Here is a 16,191-nt window from a genome sequence, read left to right on the forward strand (position 1 = left end):
TGGAAGGCGTCTTTTAAAAATCTATGTATATATCGTCGCCAGTTTAATGGATGTGAGATCACAAAAACGAAGTATAAATATGTACTTAATAGTAGATTAAGCCGGCTGATGAGTAGCACTATTTTAATTTATACACACACAAGCCTTAGTCCTTCGTAAATTGAATTAATCGAATGTATATTATCGTCTTGGTAACAGCATTTGTCAGTTATTCTTTCCACCCTTCATTCTATCACTTTTTCGATAAGAAATATAAGTAATTTTTACGAAATTTTAAACTGTAAAATGTTGTATAAAATGTCTCAACTTAAAGGAAACTTTGTGCTGATTCCAAAATTGGTCTTAGAGTTGGAAAATCTGAAATATTTTAGTAGTTATAAAAGATTTAAAATAATGATTAATTTGTTATTAGTATTAACTCGTCTGATGCACTTGTGATACAGTTGTATATTTAAACATGGTCTTTCGTTATCTAGGATCAGTTGAACAAACGCTACTTTTGAAAATGGTCGTTTAATTGGATTCCAGTATTGCGGCATAAATTGTCTCGTTGACACGTGACGTAACTTGCTACACTCAGGATGGCTGACAGCCGATTCCTCCATTTCGCGAGCACCATACAACCTCAAAATTGTTTTCAGGCTTAAATGCATCAGGATCAGAATGTTTGGCTTTTGTCTCAAACACAGGCGTTCTCATTGATCATTCCCTTCTCCCACTCGTTGCATTTTCCTACAAAACTTTAGCCTCATTCGGAGTATTATTTCTTACTTAATGGTACAGGGAGAACCCTGCTATCTTCAGAAAGTCAAAGGAAAACCTGCAACTCCTAAACGAGACTATTATACTCCAACCACAACACTGTACACTTCCTGTGTAATTCTCCCCTGAAGGGTATTTTGCGCAGATTATAAAGTCCCGGTTGCCAGCAAATGCTAGCAACCAACCCGACATAGCTTACCTTAAGCATATTGCTTACGAGGAAATCGCCGACCGTCTGCTAACAAAATTATTTTATTTTGTTTTACTGCCACGGGTCACACAAAAAATAGTTTCGTTATTGGTTTCTCCTTCTTAATCAGCCATTACCAGATGATCTACTTAACCAGGAAGGGAAATGGGTTAGTAAAATACTAGAAAACTAAATTTCGAATCAAACTATTTTCTGTATACAACTACACACAACTGAACCGTTACAAAGTCATTAGTGAACTAAATAGGCCGATAGACGCCCTCACAGTTTAAAGTATCTGCACTCTGATTGTTAGAGATGAAAGCTGTATGATGTCAACTACCCAAGAATATAAAGTTGTTAATTCGTAAACAGGAAATATAAGACGAAGAATATTCGTGAGATAAAATTAAGGTAGGAAACCTGCTCAGATTGAAAACAAGTGAAAAATGTTTTCATTTAGGTGAGGTAGACGTACACTAGAAATCGAATAGGTGTTGACTACCTGCAAAAGCAAACTCAACGTAGCAGCCTGGTAGCTACCATGACAAGCACTAATGTTTAATGTATACTTACCATCGCCAGGTACCAGGCTTCTGCTACTAGCGGATCGCTACCATGCTTATCTACAACAAATGTTACTTGCTGCTGCCTTCCTACCTCATTATAAAAGTAGACGTGGTGGCTCAGCAAATCCCTTCATCGAAGATATTACCACAATAGTTTAAGATCTCTCAATTCTTTCTCCATGCAATTGTGAAAACGTCCTCACTAAATGACGTACAATCTCTCCTACACGTGTCGATTACAGAAATACCAGTACTTTTTTTTTTACTTTTTCAAATGGAACTATGGAATAGTAATAATTTGTCCTGCTAGTATCATAATTCTAAAAGAGATGAATTAAACGGCGTTTGACTCTTCAAAATTCGATTAGCAGTTTCGGAGAAATCACAATATTTAGAATTATTTAGAACTTAAGACTTATTTGTTTTGAACATAAAATGATAACTGTCTCATGCACAAGTTAGGGTTGTTATAACCAACTGGAGAGCCAGGCTGACAGAGCGCTCCAGCTTGACGCAACTATGTCTGTTTACAAAATCAAAATAGTGGCGAAAAGCTTAATTCAAAACTGCCACTAATCATACTTGGCTACATGTAGTTGGACCGACATATGAACTAAAAGGCAATGGTCATGCCGTCTAAGGATAATACATCGGTTAACTATGGTAACACTTCAGCTCTTGTTTCTGCCAGAGCCTTAAAAGAAAGGTGCACGTCAAAAATTGAGTGGATTTGTAAAGTAGGGAATTGAGGCATCACAAGTGTAAATACTAATTTCGTGTCAGGAGTTGATTAAGATACACACTTGCATTGACAAATTATATCAGCTACACCAACAAAAAGAAAATCCAAAAATACTTCCTTAAAATTTCATTTGTAGCGGCTACCTCGGCAGATGCTCTGGTAGGTGGTAGTTCATGGTCAACTGATCAACAAAGTGTCACCCAGGAATGCGGCTAACACGGCGCCGCCTCAGCCCTGTGACGTCACAAGGCTGGCAACCCACCATACTTGTATGAGGCCGAGCCTGCACCATATGAAGCACACAGATTATAGACCAGTGTACCCATGGCCCTGTCGCAGACTGTACACAAAAAAGGCAGCCACCACCAACTCTATGTGCCATTAGGAGCAGGTGATATGGGCAGCTCGTCCCTTGTGACGATGGATGAATGGATGAATAGCTGCATGTCCCTGGATGGGAGTCGGAGACCCTCGTGGTGGAAGATGACGACAACCATAGTTGAGCCCTCAAAAAAAAAAAAAAAAAAAATGGCCTGTAGGTCGAAGATGCCGAAGTTCTTCCCATCTGTGTGTGTGTGTGTGTGTGTGTGTGTGTGTGTGTGTGTAAGGAAGAAGCTAACGGGCGCTCAGTGCTGATGTTATCAGCGCTTCCCATCGGTCCCAGCATGGAAGATAGCACAGCGACTGACAGTGTCAGAATCCCCTCGGTAGGACTTGCTGCCACAGGAGCTCGTAGACAGCTAGATGGGTAAACAGCTAGCCGGCATATGTTCCTTCTCCAGGCTGATCGGCAGCACAATGGGCCTGTATCCACTGGATGTGAGCAATATTTATGTGCGATTGACACATGTGCTGTCGTGAGCTGGCAATGACGTCACTTCTCCTGCTTTTATTGTCTGGTCAGCTCATTTGGTTCCTTTCAGAATTGCATAACTCTACGTTTCAGATACTCATTCTGCTATGTCAGTGTAATGAATAGTAACTCTTGCATCACTTCTTGTGGCCGACACTAGGCTGGAATCTGTTGCCATGATGTCATTCTGTTGTACTGCTGGGAATGGCGCCCAGCCTGTACGGTGTGTAGCAATCGCTTTGACATTCACACTCACGTATGAGTGATCCTTCGTTGCTGGAATTCTGAGTGGCTATTGACGTGTTCTTTCCTGCCTCTTCCATCGACAGTCAAGGTTTCTAATGTTTACCACTGCAACAAGTACTCTTCATATTTATGTTATAAATTTTTCGAAGTGTCCACCGTCTGCAGCAATACACGTTTCGGTAGTACAAGGACTTCTGGACAGACTGAAGAGATTCCTTCCGTATCTTTGCATATGCTGCAACAATGTGATATTTTAAATCCCCTTGTGGTGTCGGGACTTGGGCATAGAATTCATCTCTGAGTTTACCCTAGTATCTGCTGGTAAACTGACATAATGCGGATGAAAGCTCTTAAAATGCGGAGAACGCTGGGTAACTAATTCCAGAGTGACTAGCAGTTTCTCTAGATTCAACATATGTGTTATGAGAAACATCTGGCAGAACTTATTCCGTTTGCTCTGTTCGTTGTAGGGTTTCTCCTTACCTTCTGCTTAATATTCTACTGCCTTTCACATAACAACGTTTTGCGAGTTCGCTAAGTTATCATTCTGTTTGGACATCGTCTGTCGGAATGTCATTCTGTGCACAAGTCAGCTGTTCATTTCACTTTCCTCCTGCATTCTCCGTAAAGAAGTAGCATATGTAGTTTTTCTTGGTTCGTAAGAGACACTTTTTCAGACTAATCAGAACTCAGCGCTAGACATTAGTGAACGACAAATACAAAATGAAAGCCACGTTTCTTCCGTGCTCCTTTTATACCAGTATAGCGACAACGAAATACGCTGTATCGTCTTTATCCAGTGTGACGTATTTCTTTATTGGGTACGAAATTGCAGACTCCCGCATAAAACAACAATCCGTTTCATATTAAGATAAATGATATATTCTAAATATTGAAATTACTCTTAAACGAGTAACCGGATTCTGAAGAGTGAAACGCTGTTGAAATCGTCCCTTCTAGAACAACACTAGCAGCAGAAATTATTAACCTACAGTTCCATTTGAGAAAGCGAATTTGATACCAATATTTTCGTAATTAATTTCCTCCAGAGTATAAAATTTTCAGACAACTTACGGTAATGGAGCTGGGTGGCGTCTTCGACTACAGCCGATGTCTCGACAGATGAGCAAGTAGCGTTAACTCCTTCCGTTGTTTGACCAGGCAGAGAACAAGATTCCAAGAAAAATTAAGACAGGAACTTCGTCTGTTCATAAGGTCACTTACTAATTTAATCTTAATTCCTTCCTTGACAACATTATCCAAGTACCTGTAAATGCACGCTAGGATCTCTGTTGTAATTCAGATGAAGATCGGTACTAAAGCAATGTAGCCCGCCCGGTTAGCCGATCGGTCTAACGCACGGCTTTCCGGAGCGGGAAGGAGCTCCTGGTCTCCGGCACGAATCCGCCCGGCGGACTTGTGTCGAGGTCCGGTGAGCCGGACAGTGTGTGGATGGTTTTTGGGCGGTAATCCATCTGCCTCGGCGAATGCGGGCTGGTTCCCCTTATCCCGCCTCAACTACACTACTTCGGTGATTGCTGCGCAAACAAGTTCTCCACGTACGCGTACACCACCATTACTTTACCACGCAAATATAGGGGTTACACTCGTCTGGTGTGAGACGTTCCCGGGAGGAGGGGGGCGGGGATAATTCCACCGGGGGCCGAACCGCACAATAACCCTGGGTTCGGTGTGGGGCGGCGGAGGGGTGAAGTGGACTGCGATAGTCGTCGTGGGGTTGTAGACCACTGCGGCTGTGGCGGGTACGGAGCCTCTCCGTCGTTTCTAGGTCCCCGGTTAACATACAACATACAAGGCAATGTTCTACGGTAGTATATTTGTCCTGCCGTTGCATACATGTGTCAGGCTTATGCTTAACACACTGGTCCTCGACGATTCTGCTGGTCTGGCCGAAGTACTGAAGGGTCTCTAAATGAGATTCATCATTTTGTTGAACAATTAAGTTAATGTACCCACATCTGGCACCTCAATTCTGGATGCAAACTCTAAACTACATAAAAAAGAGAGTGAGCAGCTGAGTGTGTCTGTAGTGGCCACAAAGTATATTATCTGTACTTCACCTCATATTTTACTAAGATTTTTGGTAATTATCGGAGCACGACAAGCATATTCAATACATTTATGTGCAGTATGTCGGTATATACATCCTTTCCTCCTCTCACCTGATGAATAAGAGTGTACAAGGTAAATTTAGGGTATGTAGATCTGTTGGAGTAAAAGTAGTCTGCTATTGTGGCAGAAATGCCAACCTTATGAAGCACGTACCAGGTAACAAAGAGGTTTCTGTTCGAGTTGGACGAAGCTCCTGTACAAGTTGGAACCACACAATAGGGAGGTCTCTGGACACTTTCGGAGGAACGGAATGCGTGGGTTCCAAAAGGGTTCACTCGGCAGTGTTGCGGGATACGCGAGATGGGCGACACTGATTAAGTGTGAGAGTGCCTATTCATAATTAATGAATTATCCTATTTTTGTAAATTTCAGCTCCAGTCAAGATTTTCTTGCACTCATTGCTCATTGAGCGGCATAGGGAATTTTTCTGGTTAACTTCGGAACATCATAACCGTTGCACTTGACGACGCATGCAAACTATGTTCTGCTCCACCCCTGTTCAGACATGTGGTCTCGTGATGTATCTTCTCACACCAGTTCGATTTAGTTCGTTGGTGATGTCATGAGTATCGTGTAAGTGAATAGATTTCTGAAATGTCGCTAATTTCATTTTCAGATCGGAATCTAATTTTCACATGTCTTAGTTGTCCCAGCACGTGTTAAGTACGGACCTGAGAGTCTTACGTTCGCAGATCGTGACTCACAGTAATGTATCCTGTCCAATTTGGTCAGCTATTCTGAATTTTACCACTCATTTTATGCAGCTTTTTTTGTTTGTGACTACCACGTGTTTGAGATTGTGAGAAACGTTACATGTCACAGTTACTAATTCTCGGGGTAAAACTCACAAATTAATTTCAGAACTTCTTCTATGGTGCAACTATTAAGAGTTTATTCTTATCGATGAATTCTTTTTCTCGGGCACTCAAGCCGAGGGAACGGCCATTTGCCATCAACGTGCATTGTGGTGAAGTTTTTCTTTATTTTTATTTGTCCTGAATCTCTATTATATGAATATGCGAGCGTGAATGTTGCCATTGAAAGATTCCTCGGCCGGCCGCTGTGACCGAGCAGTTCTAGGCGCTTCAGTCCGGAATCGCGCTCCTGCTACGGTCGCAGGTTCGAATCCTGGCTCGGGCATGGATGTGTGCGCTGTGCTAAGGTTATTTAGCTTTACCTAGTTCTAAGTCCAGGGGACTGATGACCTCAGATGTTAAGTTCCATAGTGCTTAGTGCCATTTGAACCATTTTGAAAGATTCCTCTGACCCTTCCATAATTAATAATGGTTAAAATGGCTCTGAGCACTATGGGACTCAACATCTGAGGTCATCAGTCCCCTAGAACTTAGAACTACTTAAACTTAACTAACTTAAGGACATCACACACATCCACGCCCGAGGCAGGATTCGAACCTGCAACCGTAGCGGTCTCACGGTTCCAGACTGAAGCGCCTAGAACCCCATAATTAATAATTAATGATAAATTGTGCTGGAATCTCCAAGATGCAGTTGTAGCAGGAACAGCAACCATCACTGAATTGTTAGGAGAAAGGCAGTAAACTTGGTGCCTGCCCATTCTTTTCGTCACTCACCCGGTACATATCTCTTTGATTATTACAATACTGGCGAAAGCTAACTTAGAGGTCAACTAAGCTACATCTGCATCACTACTCTCCAATTCACAATTAAGTGCCAGGTAGAGGGCTTTTCGAATCACTGTTACTCTATTTCTTTACTGTTCCACTGACAAACTTTCAGGGTCTGAGATGACGAAGGCCATAAGCTTTGAACTTACGATCTTATAACAGCGCTATTTCAGCGTGCCGTTTCCTCAAACTGCTGTTTATTAAGCAGTGAATATTTTGAGCAAATTGAGGGTCAAGGCATGGATCGTTCTATCTCTCCTCTGATATCAAAATTTACTGTGGAAGACTTTGAGGAAAGGACACTTGATTCGGCAGAACTTAACCAAAAGTCTTCCGGCGATATGTGGATGATACTATTGTAGTGTGGCCCCACGGTGAAGAAGAACTGTCACACTTTTTTTGCAGCATCTGAATTCTATCCGTGAGAATATGAAATTTTAGATGGAGGTGGAAAAGGGCGGCTGTCAGTCATTTTTTGACGTCTTGGTCAGACGGAAAGTGGATGGATCGTTGGGGCATTCCGTTTACCGTAAGGCCACACATACAGACCTGTAATTGCAGGCGTCTAGGTGCGACGACCCATCACTAACTATGGGCGTCCTTCGAACGTTGGTTCACAGGGCTCATTATGTATCTGATGGAGACAGCCTTGTGAAGGTGCTGGAACACCTACAATCAGTGTTCAAAGATAATGGATATTCTCACAATCAGATCAGCACAACTTTAAGGAAGAAGAAACGTGATTACCCACGCGATCAAGAGGAGAAGGTGCTGTTAAGGTCCAGGGCGTTCCTTCCGTACGTCGGCAATATTTAGTCGGAAATAGGCAGAATCTTAAGAAAACAAAGTCAAAATAACCTTTCGTCCAGCTACAAAGAAGTGTTCTCTTTTCGGTTCGGCAAAGGACGATCTCCTATTGCTGAAGGCTGGAATCTACAGAATACCTTGCCAGTGTGGCAAAGCCTAAATTGTTGAGACACCTCGCACAGTACGTGAAAGATGCGTTGAATATGATCGCCACACTCGCCTTTCGTAGCCCAGTAAGCCGGCCAAAGCCGAGCATTGTATCTCCACAGCATTTTTTTATGGATTTCTCTGCCACGGAAATCTTGGTCTCGACGAGATCCTTCTGGGATTCAATTATTAAGGCATGGATGGAAGATCTTATTAATCGTGGTGGCGGCTTTCAGCTGGCTAAGGTGTGGGACCCGGTGATATCTTTAATTTCTTCAGAAAGAAAAAAATTTTAAGACCGATGACACATCTAATGATATTTAATTTCATTCACTTTGATATGTAAATTTTTACTGTGCAACTGCTCATTCCGACAGAGGGAGAGCATGTAGTATCTCATTACAGATAGACCGTCACGCCATAGATGGAGCAGCATTCGAAGAGGGCGTGTAATTCGACAGTGCTCGTTCATGTAGCGGCTGTCTTTGCGACAATTTTTGTACGAAGGCTGCGATGTGAACTAGCAATCTCCAGTGCAAAACACTCACCTGAAGGTGACTGAATGGTTGTCATCCGAAATATCATGGTAAGAAACCGACGTTATCCTACTTCACTCCCTAAACTTCGTGGACTACTCTTTACGCCGGGAGAATTTCGAGAATCACACGCATGTACTATTTGAACTGAAATTGTTAGTAATGAACGGTTAATCCTTACAAGTTTTAATACATCGTTTGTGAAACAAATGGTGAGTCTATTGTACTCTATGATTTTATTTTTGTAGGTAGTTAATCCCATGTCCACGGACAGGAGTTCAATGAGGCCCACTCAGGATTCCGTGCTTGGTGCCTCCATAAACAGATTGCGTCTTTTACTAAATTCCGTTGCGTAATTTTACTGATCATCACTGGCTCCTGAGCAGTGGTCTGTTGCAGTGATTATTCCGGTCGAATCACAGGCGAAGAGACTGAAAGAGAGGGAGTATGGTGAGTGCTTCCAAAACCAAGGGAGCCTAAGTGTTTGGTGTTTCAAGCCACATAGTGTCGAAGATTTATACCGCACACAAGGAAAGTGGAAGAAAGTCGTCCGCTGAGTCACAATACGGGTGAAAGTGAGGGTTGGCTGATCGTGGCAGACGGTCACTGAAGAAGATTGTGACGAAAAATGGGACGACAGTTATAAGAGTCACTGCAGAACTGAATGTCGCCCTCGCGAACCCTGTCAGCATCAAATACAACAAGAAGGGAGCTCCATAAAAAGGAAATTTGCAGAGCGAGCTGGAATTCCAAAAGCACTCTTCACCAGTGCAAATGCCCATGGCAGGAAAACATGGTTCCCAAGCCATAAAACTTGGTTTGTGCAGCAGCGGACGAAAGTAATTTGGCCGTATGAGTCTTGTTGCACACTGTTCCACACTTCTGGCAGAGTTTGCTCCCAAAGTGAAACATGGCGGAGGTTCGATGATGATTCGGGCAGCAATGTACTGGTACTTCATTGACCCTACGGAGGTCACATTGCTGGAACACAGCATCTCCATTGGGAAACAAACATTGTGCCATGAGATAGACTTGTACAGCCACAGAGACTAAATGGTCACATAATCATTATTAAGTGACCAGTTTGGCTGTACAGTAGTATCTCAGGGTATAATGTTAGTTTCCAAAACTGCTAGATCCTTGGTCACACAGTTCAGATGTGAACATGTGGATGAACTGTCGCATCTGCCTTTGCCACCAGTCACCATATATCACTGAGCTTTTATGGTCTACTTTGGAGAGAAGGTTTCGCGAGCGCTATCCACCTCTATCATCGTTACCTGAACTTGCCACTATTTTTCAGAAAGAATGGCCTGAGATTCTCTTCAAAACCATACAAGACCTGGAAGCTATTGCGAATGTCAACGACTTTTCTATGCGATATTAATCATCCCAACGTAATATCTACATCTACATCTACATCCATAATCCGCAAGCCACCTGACGGTGTGTGGCGGAGGGTACCCTGAGTACCTCTATCGATTCTCCCTTCTATTCCAGTCTCGTATAGTTCGTGGAAAGAAAGATTGTCGGTATGCCTCTGTGTGGGCTCTAATCTCTCTGATTTTATCCTCATGGTCTCTTCGCGAGATATACGTAGGAGGGGGCAATATACTGCTTGACTCCTCGGTGAAGGTATGTTCTCGAAACTTTAACAAAAGCCCGTACCGAGCTACTGAGCGTCCCTCCCGCAGAGTCTTCCGCTGGAGTTTATCTATCATCTCCGTAACGCTTTCGCGATTACTAAATGGTCCTGTAACGAAGCGCGCTGCTCTCCGTTGGATCTTCTCCATCTCTTCTATCAACCCTATCTGGTACAGATCCCACACTGGTGAGCAATATTCAAGCATTGGGCGAACAAGTGTACTGTAACCTACTTCCTTTGTTTTCGGATTGCATTTCCTTAGGATTCTTCCAATGAATCTGAGTCTGGCATCTGCTTTACCGACGATAAACTTTATATGATCATTCGATTTTAAATCACTCCTAATGCCTACTGCCAGATAATTTATGGAATTAACTGCTTCCAGTTGCTGACCTGCTATATTGTAGCTAAATGATAAAGATTCTTTCTTTCTATGTATTCGCAGCACATTACACTTGTCTACATTGAGATTCAATTGCCATTCCCTGCACCATGCGTCAATTCGTTCAGATCCTCCTGCATTTCAGTTCAATTTTCCATTGCCGGTGTTCTAGTGTTTCCGCATGTTCGTCCCCCCCCCCCCCCCCCCCCCCCCCACCCTCTCGGTGCATCATGAACAGCAATAGCGCTACCACTTTCCTTGGGATACTGATAGTTAGTTTTACAGTTGTCGATTTTTCTGTTTGAAAATTACCTTTACTGCCACCCTAACATTATTTTTATGTGTGGAAATATATCTTTTGAATTTTCTGCTTTTTACTTCCTAATCCGATTATCACTTTTCGGGATATATGCCAGATTTACACATAACAGGATTACCAAATTCAGTAAGATATCGTTCTTTGAAAATAAAAGTAGATATTCTTTTTTAGGAGTATTCTTACGAAATGATGCTTAGCTCTCACGTATCAGTGTAATCTAGCTACCAACAGTACTGAGTGGATAACTACTATTCTTTTCGGTATCATAAGTTTTTCGAGTCTCTTCCCGTTCTTGGAACGTGACACTACCTCAGTCTCCTCACATTGTTACACTACTGGCCATTAAAATTGCTGCACCACGAAGATAACGTGCTACAGACGCGAAATTTAACCGACAGGAAGAAGATGCTGTGATATGCAAATGATTAGCTTTCCAGAGCATTCACACAAAGTTGGCGCTAGTGGCGACATCTACAAAGTGCTGACATAAGTAAAGTTTCTAACCGATTACTCATACACAAACAGCAGTTGACCGGCGTTGCCTGGTGAAACGTTGTTGTGATGCCTCGTGTAAGGAGGAGAAACGCGGATCATCACGTTTCCGACTTTAATAAAGGTCAGATTGTAGCCTATCACGACTGTGGTTTATCGTATCGCGACATTGCTGCTCGCGTTGGTCGAGATCCAGTAACTGTTAGCAGAATATGGAATCGGTGGGTTCAGGAGGGCAATACGGAACGCCGTGCTGGATCCCAACGGCCTAGTATCACTAGCAGTCGAGACGACAGGCATCTTATCTGTATGGCTGTAACGGATCGTGCAGCCACGTCTCGATCCCTGAGTCAACAGATGGGGACGTTTGCAAGACAACAACCATCTGCACGAACAGCTCGACGACGTTTCCAGCAGCATGGACTATCAGCTCGGAGACCATGGCTGCGGTTACCCTTGACGCTGCATCACAGACAGGAGCGCCTGCGATGGTGTACTCAACGACGAACCTGGGTGCACGAATGGCAAAACGTCATTTTTTCGGATGAATACAGGTTCTGTTTACAGCAGTATGATGGTCGCATCTGTGTTTGGCGACATTGCGGTGAACGCACTTCGGAAGCGTGTATTCATCAACGCCATACTGGCGTATCACCTGGTGTGATGGTATGGGGTGCCATTGGTTACACGTCTCGGTCACCTCTTGTTCGCATTGACGGCACTTTGATCAGTGGACGTTACATTTCAGATGTGCTACGACCCGTGGCTCTATCCTTCATTCGATCCCTGCGAAACCCTACATTTCAGCAGGATCATGCACGACCACATGTTGCAGGTCTTGTACGGGCCTTTGTGGATACAGAAAATGTTCGACTGCTGCCCTGGCCAGCACATTCTCCAGATCTCTCACCAATTGAAATCGTTTGGTCAATGGTGGCTGAGCAACTGGCTCGTCACAATACGCCAGTCACTACTCTTGATGAACTGTGGTACCGTCTTGAAGCTGCATGGGCAGCTGTACCTGTACACTCTGTTTAACTCAATGCCCAGGCGTATCAAGGCCGTTATTACAGCCAGAGGTGGTTGGTCTGGGTACTGATTTCTCGGAATCTATGCACTTAAATTGCTTGAAAATGTAATCACATGTCAGTTCTAGTATAATGTATTTGTCCAATGAATACCCGTTTATCATCTGCATTTATTCTTGGTGTAGCAATTTTAATGGCCAGTAGTGTATAAAAATTCCAATGTTAATATCTTGATTCCCTCTTTTCTTGGTACATTTTTGGGTGCTACAATGGTTCGTACATGGCAGTTGTCTGTAGTTGTGGCACAAGCTAAGAGCTGTTGGCTGTTTCAGGTCCTAGGTTGGGCCAGTTGGTCGCCAAGACCGCCCTGGCACATATAATCAGCAACTTCAGGATCAGCCCGACCGCCAAGACTCCGCAGCCATTGTTGAAGGACCCTGGGAAACTGGTCGGTGCACCCAAGGGACAACTGGAACTCAGCTTCCAGCAGATACGAAGCGAGTAACATGACACGGAGAGTATAAAAGGTTGTGAATCACAGCCGTTTGCGGTTGGAAAAGGTTGTGCCAGCGATTCACTGTAATGTAGGTGCGATACTACGCACGTTATAAACAATAGAGGATGTCTTAGCTGCTGGTAAGTCTTCCGCGTTGTGTGGTCTTGGCCCATGAAACTTTTCCGTACCTAACGTATCGTCCAGAGCTGTAGTTAGCGTCTTTGGAAGTGCTGCTAGTTACGACTGATGGGTCGGACGTCGGAGCGTGGCGTATTGTATGCGCAAACAAAGTTGACACTCGACGCAGTGGCTGATGGGAGCGACTGCAAAGGCACTTCCCATTTACAGCCGCTCCCATCAGCTAGCGCGCCGAGTGCCATCTTTGCGCGATTAATAAACATAGTCGGCAAGGAGTGTGCTAGAGTTGACACGTGATCAGCAGAGATAAAACTTAACTATTGATTATCGTCCGTCAAAGATAAAACTTATCTATTCGTTCTGTAGAACTGCTGCCTGTATATCACCACAGTCCAATAAATACACTCATGACACTCTTTGGTGCGTAATTTGTTACCGTTTGACAGCTGAACGACACTAGCCCACAAAGCGGTGAGAAAGCACATAGTCACATGCGTCGTAATCGTAACGTTTTTCATTATTTTCGACCCAATTAGTCGAATAGGTTACAGTTTGCACTCCATGCATTAGTAAATTACCAGGAGTCGTGAATTATCGTGAAATGCAGCTAAAAACAGCTTAACCACACTGATTCAATGACATAAGCTACAACTCATGTATCTAAGAAGAAATACTTTCGAATATGTCTATTCACAGCTTATTCCGCTGAAAGCAAGAGAATATAAACATTTCATGCATGAGAAGTGTGTATTTTTGTTGTTACTTGCGGTTATTGTCCTACGCACTTTCCCTGACACTTAAAAAAAATTTAGAGTGTTAAATGATTCGCCCTTTCTTACACTTCACTCGATTTTCTAATACACGAATATTTTTCTAAATGTAATAACTTTTGCCTCAAAAACGAAAGTGTTGAATAATATTGCCTTTTCGTGGCATAGATTTACCAACAATTACGGAATTAGTTTCTCAGTTTTTTGTTTTGATGGTTTATCAGGTCTATGTGGTTTTCCCTTAAGCTACAGTTGTGGTGGTTTATTTGATACGTTAAATAATTTAGGTACTACATTCCATATACGTTTCCTACGTTCCACATTCACTGATTTGGCTGAAACTGTAGCGAATAAAACTCTTTGTTCGATAGATAAACGACATCTATTCGTGAAATATCTGTTTTTCTGGTGTTTATTAGCATTTTTTGTTATTAAAGAAAAACGATATTGTTCACTGAATATCTGTACGTTACAAGAGAATCGTAAATAAACTGTCGTGTAACGCAGTTTCGAACCTTCCAGCCCCTTTAGGAAACTAAGTAATCAGAGATGTGGTGTAATTTCTTGGTTGTTGTCGATACTTCTGGCATTAAAAACATTTCCTATTGTAAAAACTGTTACAAGTCAGTATAAACTTCAGCATTCGCACTCATCCTATATCGTACTCTGAAGTGTCGATTGCTGGTCGCTGCTATCGTTGGGGGTACCAAAAACGAGACGAAGTGTCGCCACTTCTTTTCTGTTAAAATTATGAACGTGTTCATATATTTCTGTATCTTCTCTATAAGCTGAGCATAACAGTTCGTCACTGCATGATTTTGGTTTCGGAAAACTTTAGTTAATTACTACAGTCTGCTACAGCAGACTTTGTTTTCCATAGTCGATAAAGACTTGTAAATTTCTTCAGCCATGTATTTACGCTTCTCTTGGCAGTCCCAATGCAATGTTGACCTTACCGTGGTAGTTACCTGTTTAAGTGTATTTTAGTGTAAGTGAATCTCTAATGTTAATCATGTTTTAATGTTAAACTGCCTGTTAGTTGCTGATAGCATGAGTAACAGTAACTGTTGGTTACAAAATTTAACTGCGAGAATGCATAGAGAAATCTAACTGCCAGAATTTTAACAAAATCGAGCCCTGACTGAGACTTACTGTTATCACAAGATACGATTATGAAATTCGATGAAACACTGATTTCTTTGAAACCAAAATTAGTCCCTGTGAAATTTAATTAAGGAAATAGTCTGTTTTCCTCATTATTTGCCTTACCTGGTTCGCACTGGATAACGCTGTGCTAACTTCTCGTAGCTACAGCGCGTCTCGACAACAGAGCTGCAAACATTTAACTAGTGAGATACGCAAAGATGCAATACGTTCTCTAAAAACATTTCTATCATTCCCCTGCAGTCCCGTTACTATAATCCAAGAATAAAATTTACACGTATAATCTTTTCTTAAACAAAATTCCGATAAATCCTGACAACAAAAAAATGAAAATCAAGAAGATTCTATACATGATGCCTGACGAACTGAGGATGCTACATTGTCAAACCGCTGCCACGAATAAAACAAACTTAATCATTATCTGTAATTCATTTTTCACAAAGAGTATAATCGTACCAATGTAAAAATCAATTCTTTTTCTATCAAAAACCTTCTATTAATCTACAATATAATTCTCAAAAATCTCCATTTTTTCTGCATACTGTTACGAAACCAAAACTTGACTGTTCGTACCTAACACACAACCCAACTGTGTATCCCCTCTGCTCTCCTCGCGATCGACAGCTGTATTTGGCGTTCATCTTCGCAGAGCAAACATTACCTTTATCCTTTAGGCAGGTGTTTCTGACATTTTCTTAGCTGGTCTACAAATCAATCTGATGTTACGTTTCTGTAAGATGTTTCCAATCTGATCAGTTACTTTTTTGATAAAGGGAAGATAAATTGTGTTCATCCATCGTTGTGTTGTACTGTTGTCTTTCTGTGTGTTGCTATTTGGTTGAAGAACCCTATTTACTAATTTTTCAGAATAGGCATTTTTCTCGAAAACCTGCTTCACATGTTTTACTTCGGGGTCCAGATGTACCGCCGTGCAAATTACTTCGGTTCTGTCAGAAGACTTCTAATGGCAACCATCTTTTGTTGTGGATAATGGCTGGAGTTATGCAGATATGTCTCTGTGCGTGACTTTCCGCGAAACTTCGTTTCAATCTTCCATCGGTGTCTCCCACAGTTAAAATAGCCAAGAAGGTGAAGTTTCATGGACCACAGTCATATCACCAGCAGC

At 42.4% G+C, this 16,191-nt stretch overlaps 1 protein-coding gene across 1 annotated transcript in view; it reads left to right on the top strand.

The window, feature by feature from the left end:
• Positions 1–13,002, top strand: part of LOC124545711 (cytochrome P450 6j1-like) — a 97,471-nt gene extending 84,469 nt beyond the window's left edge. The window contains exon 6 of the mRNA XM_047124655.1: positions 12,830–13,002. Within this exon, the coding sequence (XP_046980611.1) occupies positions 12,830–13,002 (173 nt within the window). The remainder of the gene's footprint in view (positions 1–12,829) is intronic.
• The last annotated feature ends 3,189 nt before the right edge of the window (positions 13,003–16,191 follow it).

The sequence above is a fragment of the Schistocerca americana genome, chromosome 8 (genome assembly GCF_021461395.2).
Source record: "Schistocerca americana isolate TAMUIC-IGC-003095 chromosome 8, iqSchAmer2.1, whole genome shotgun sequence".
Taxonomy (NCBI): domain Eukaryota; kingdom Metazoa; phylum Arthropoda; class Insecta; order Orthoptera; family Acrididae; genus Schistocerca; species Schistocerca americana.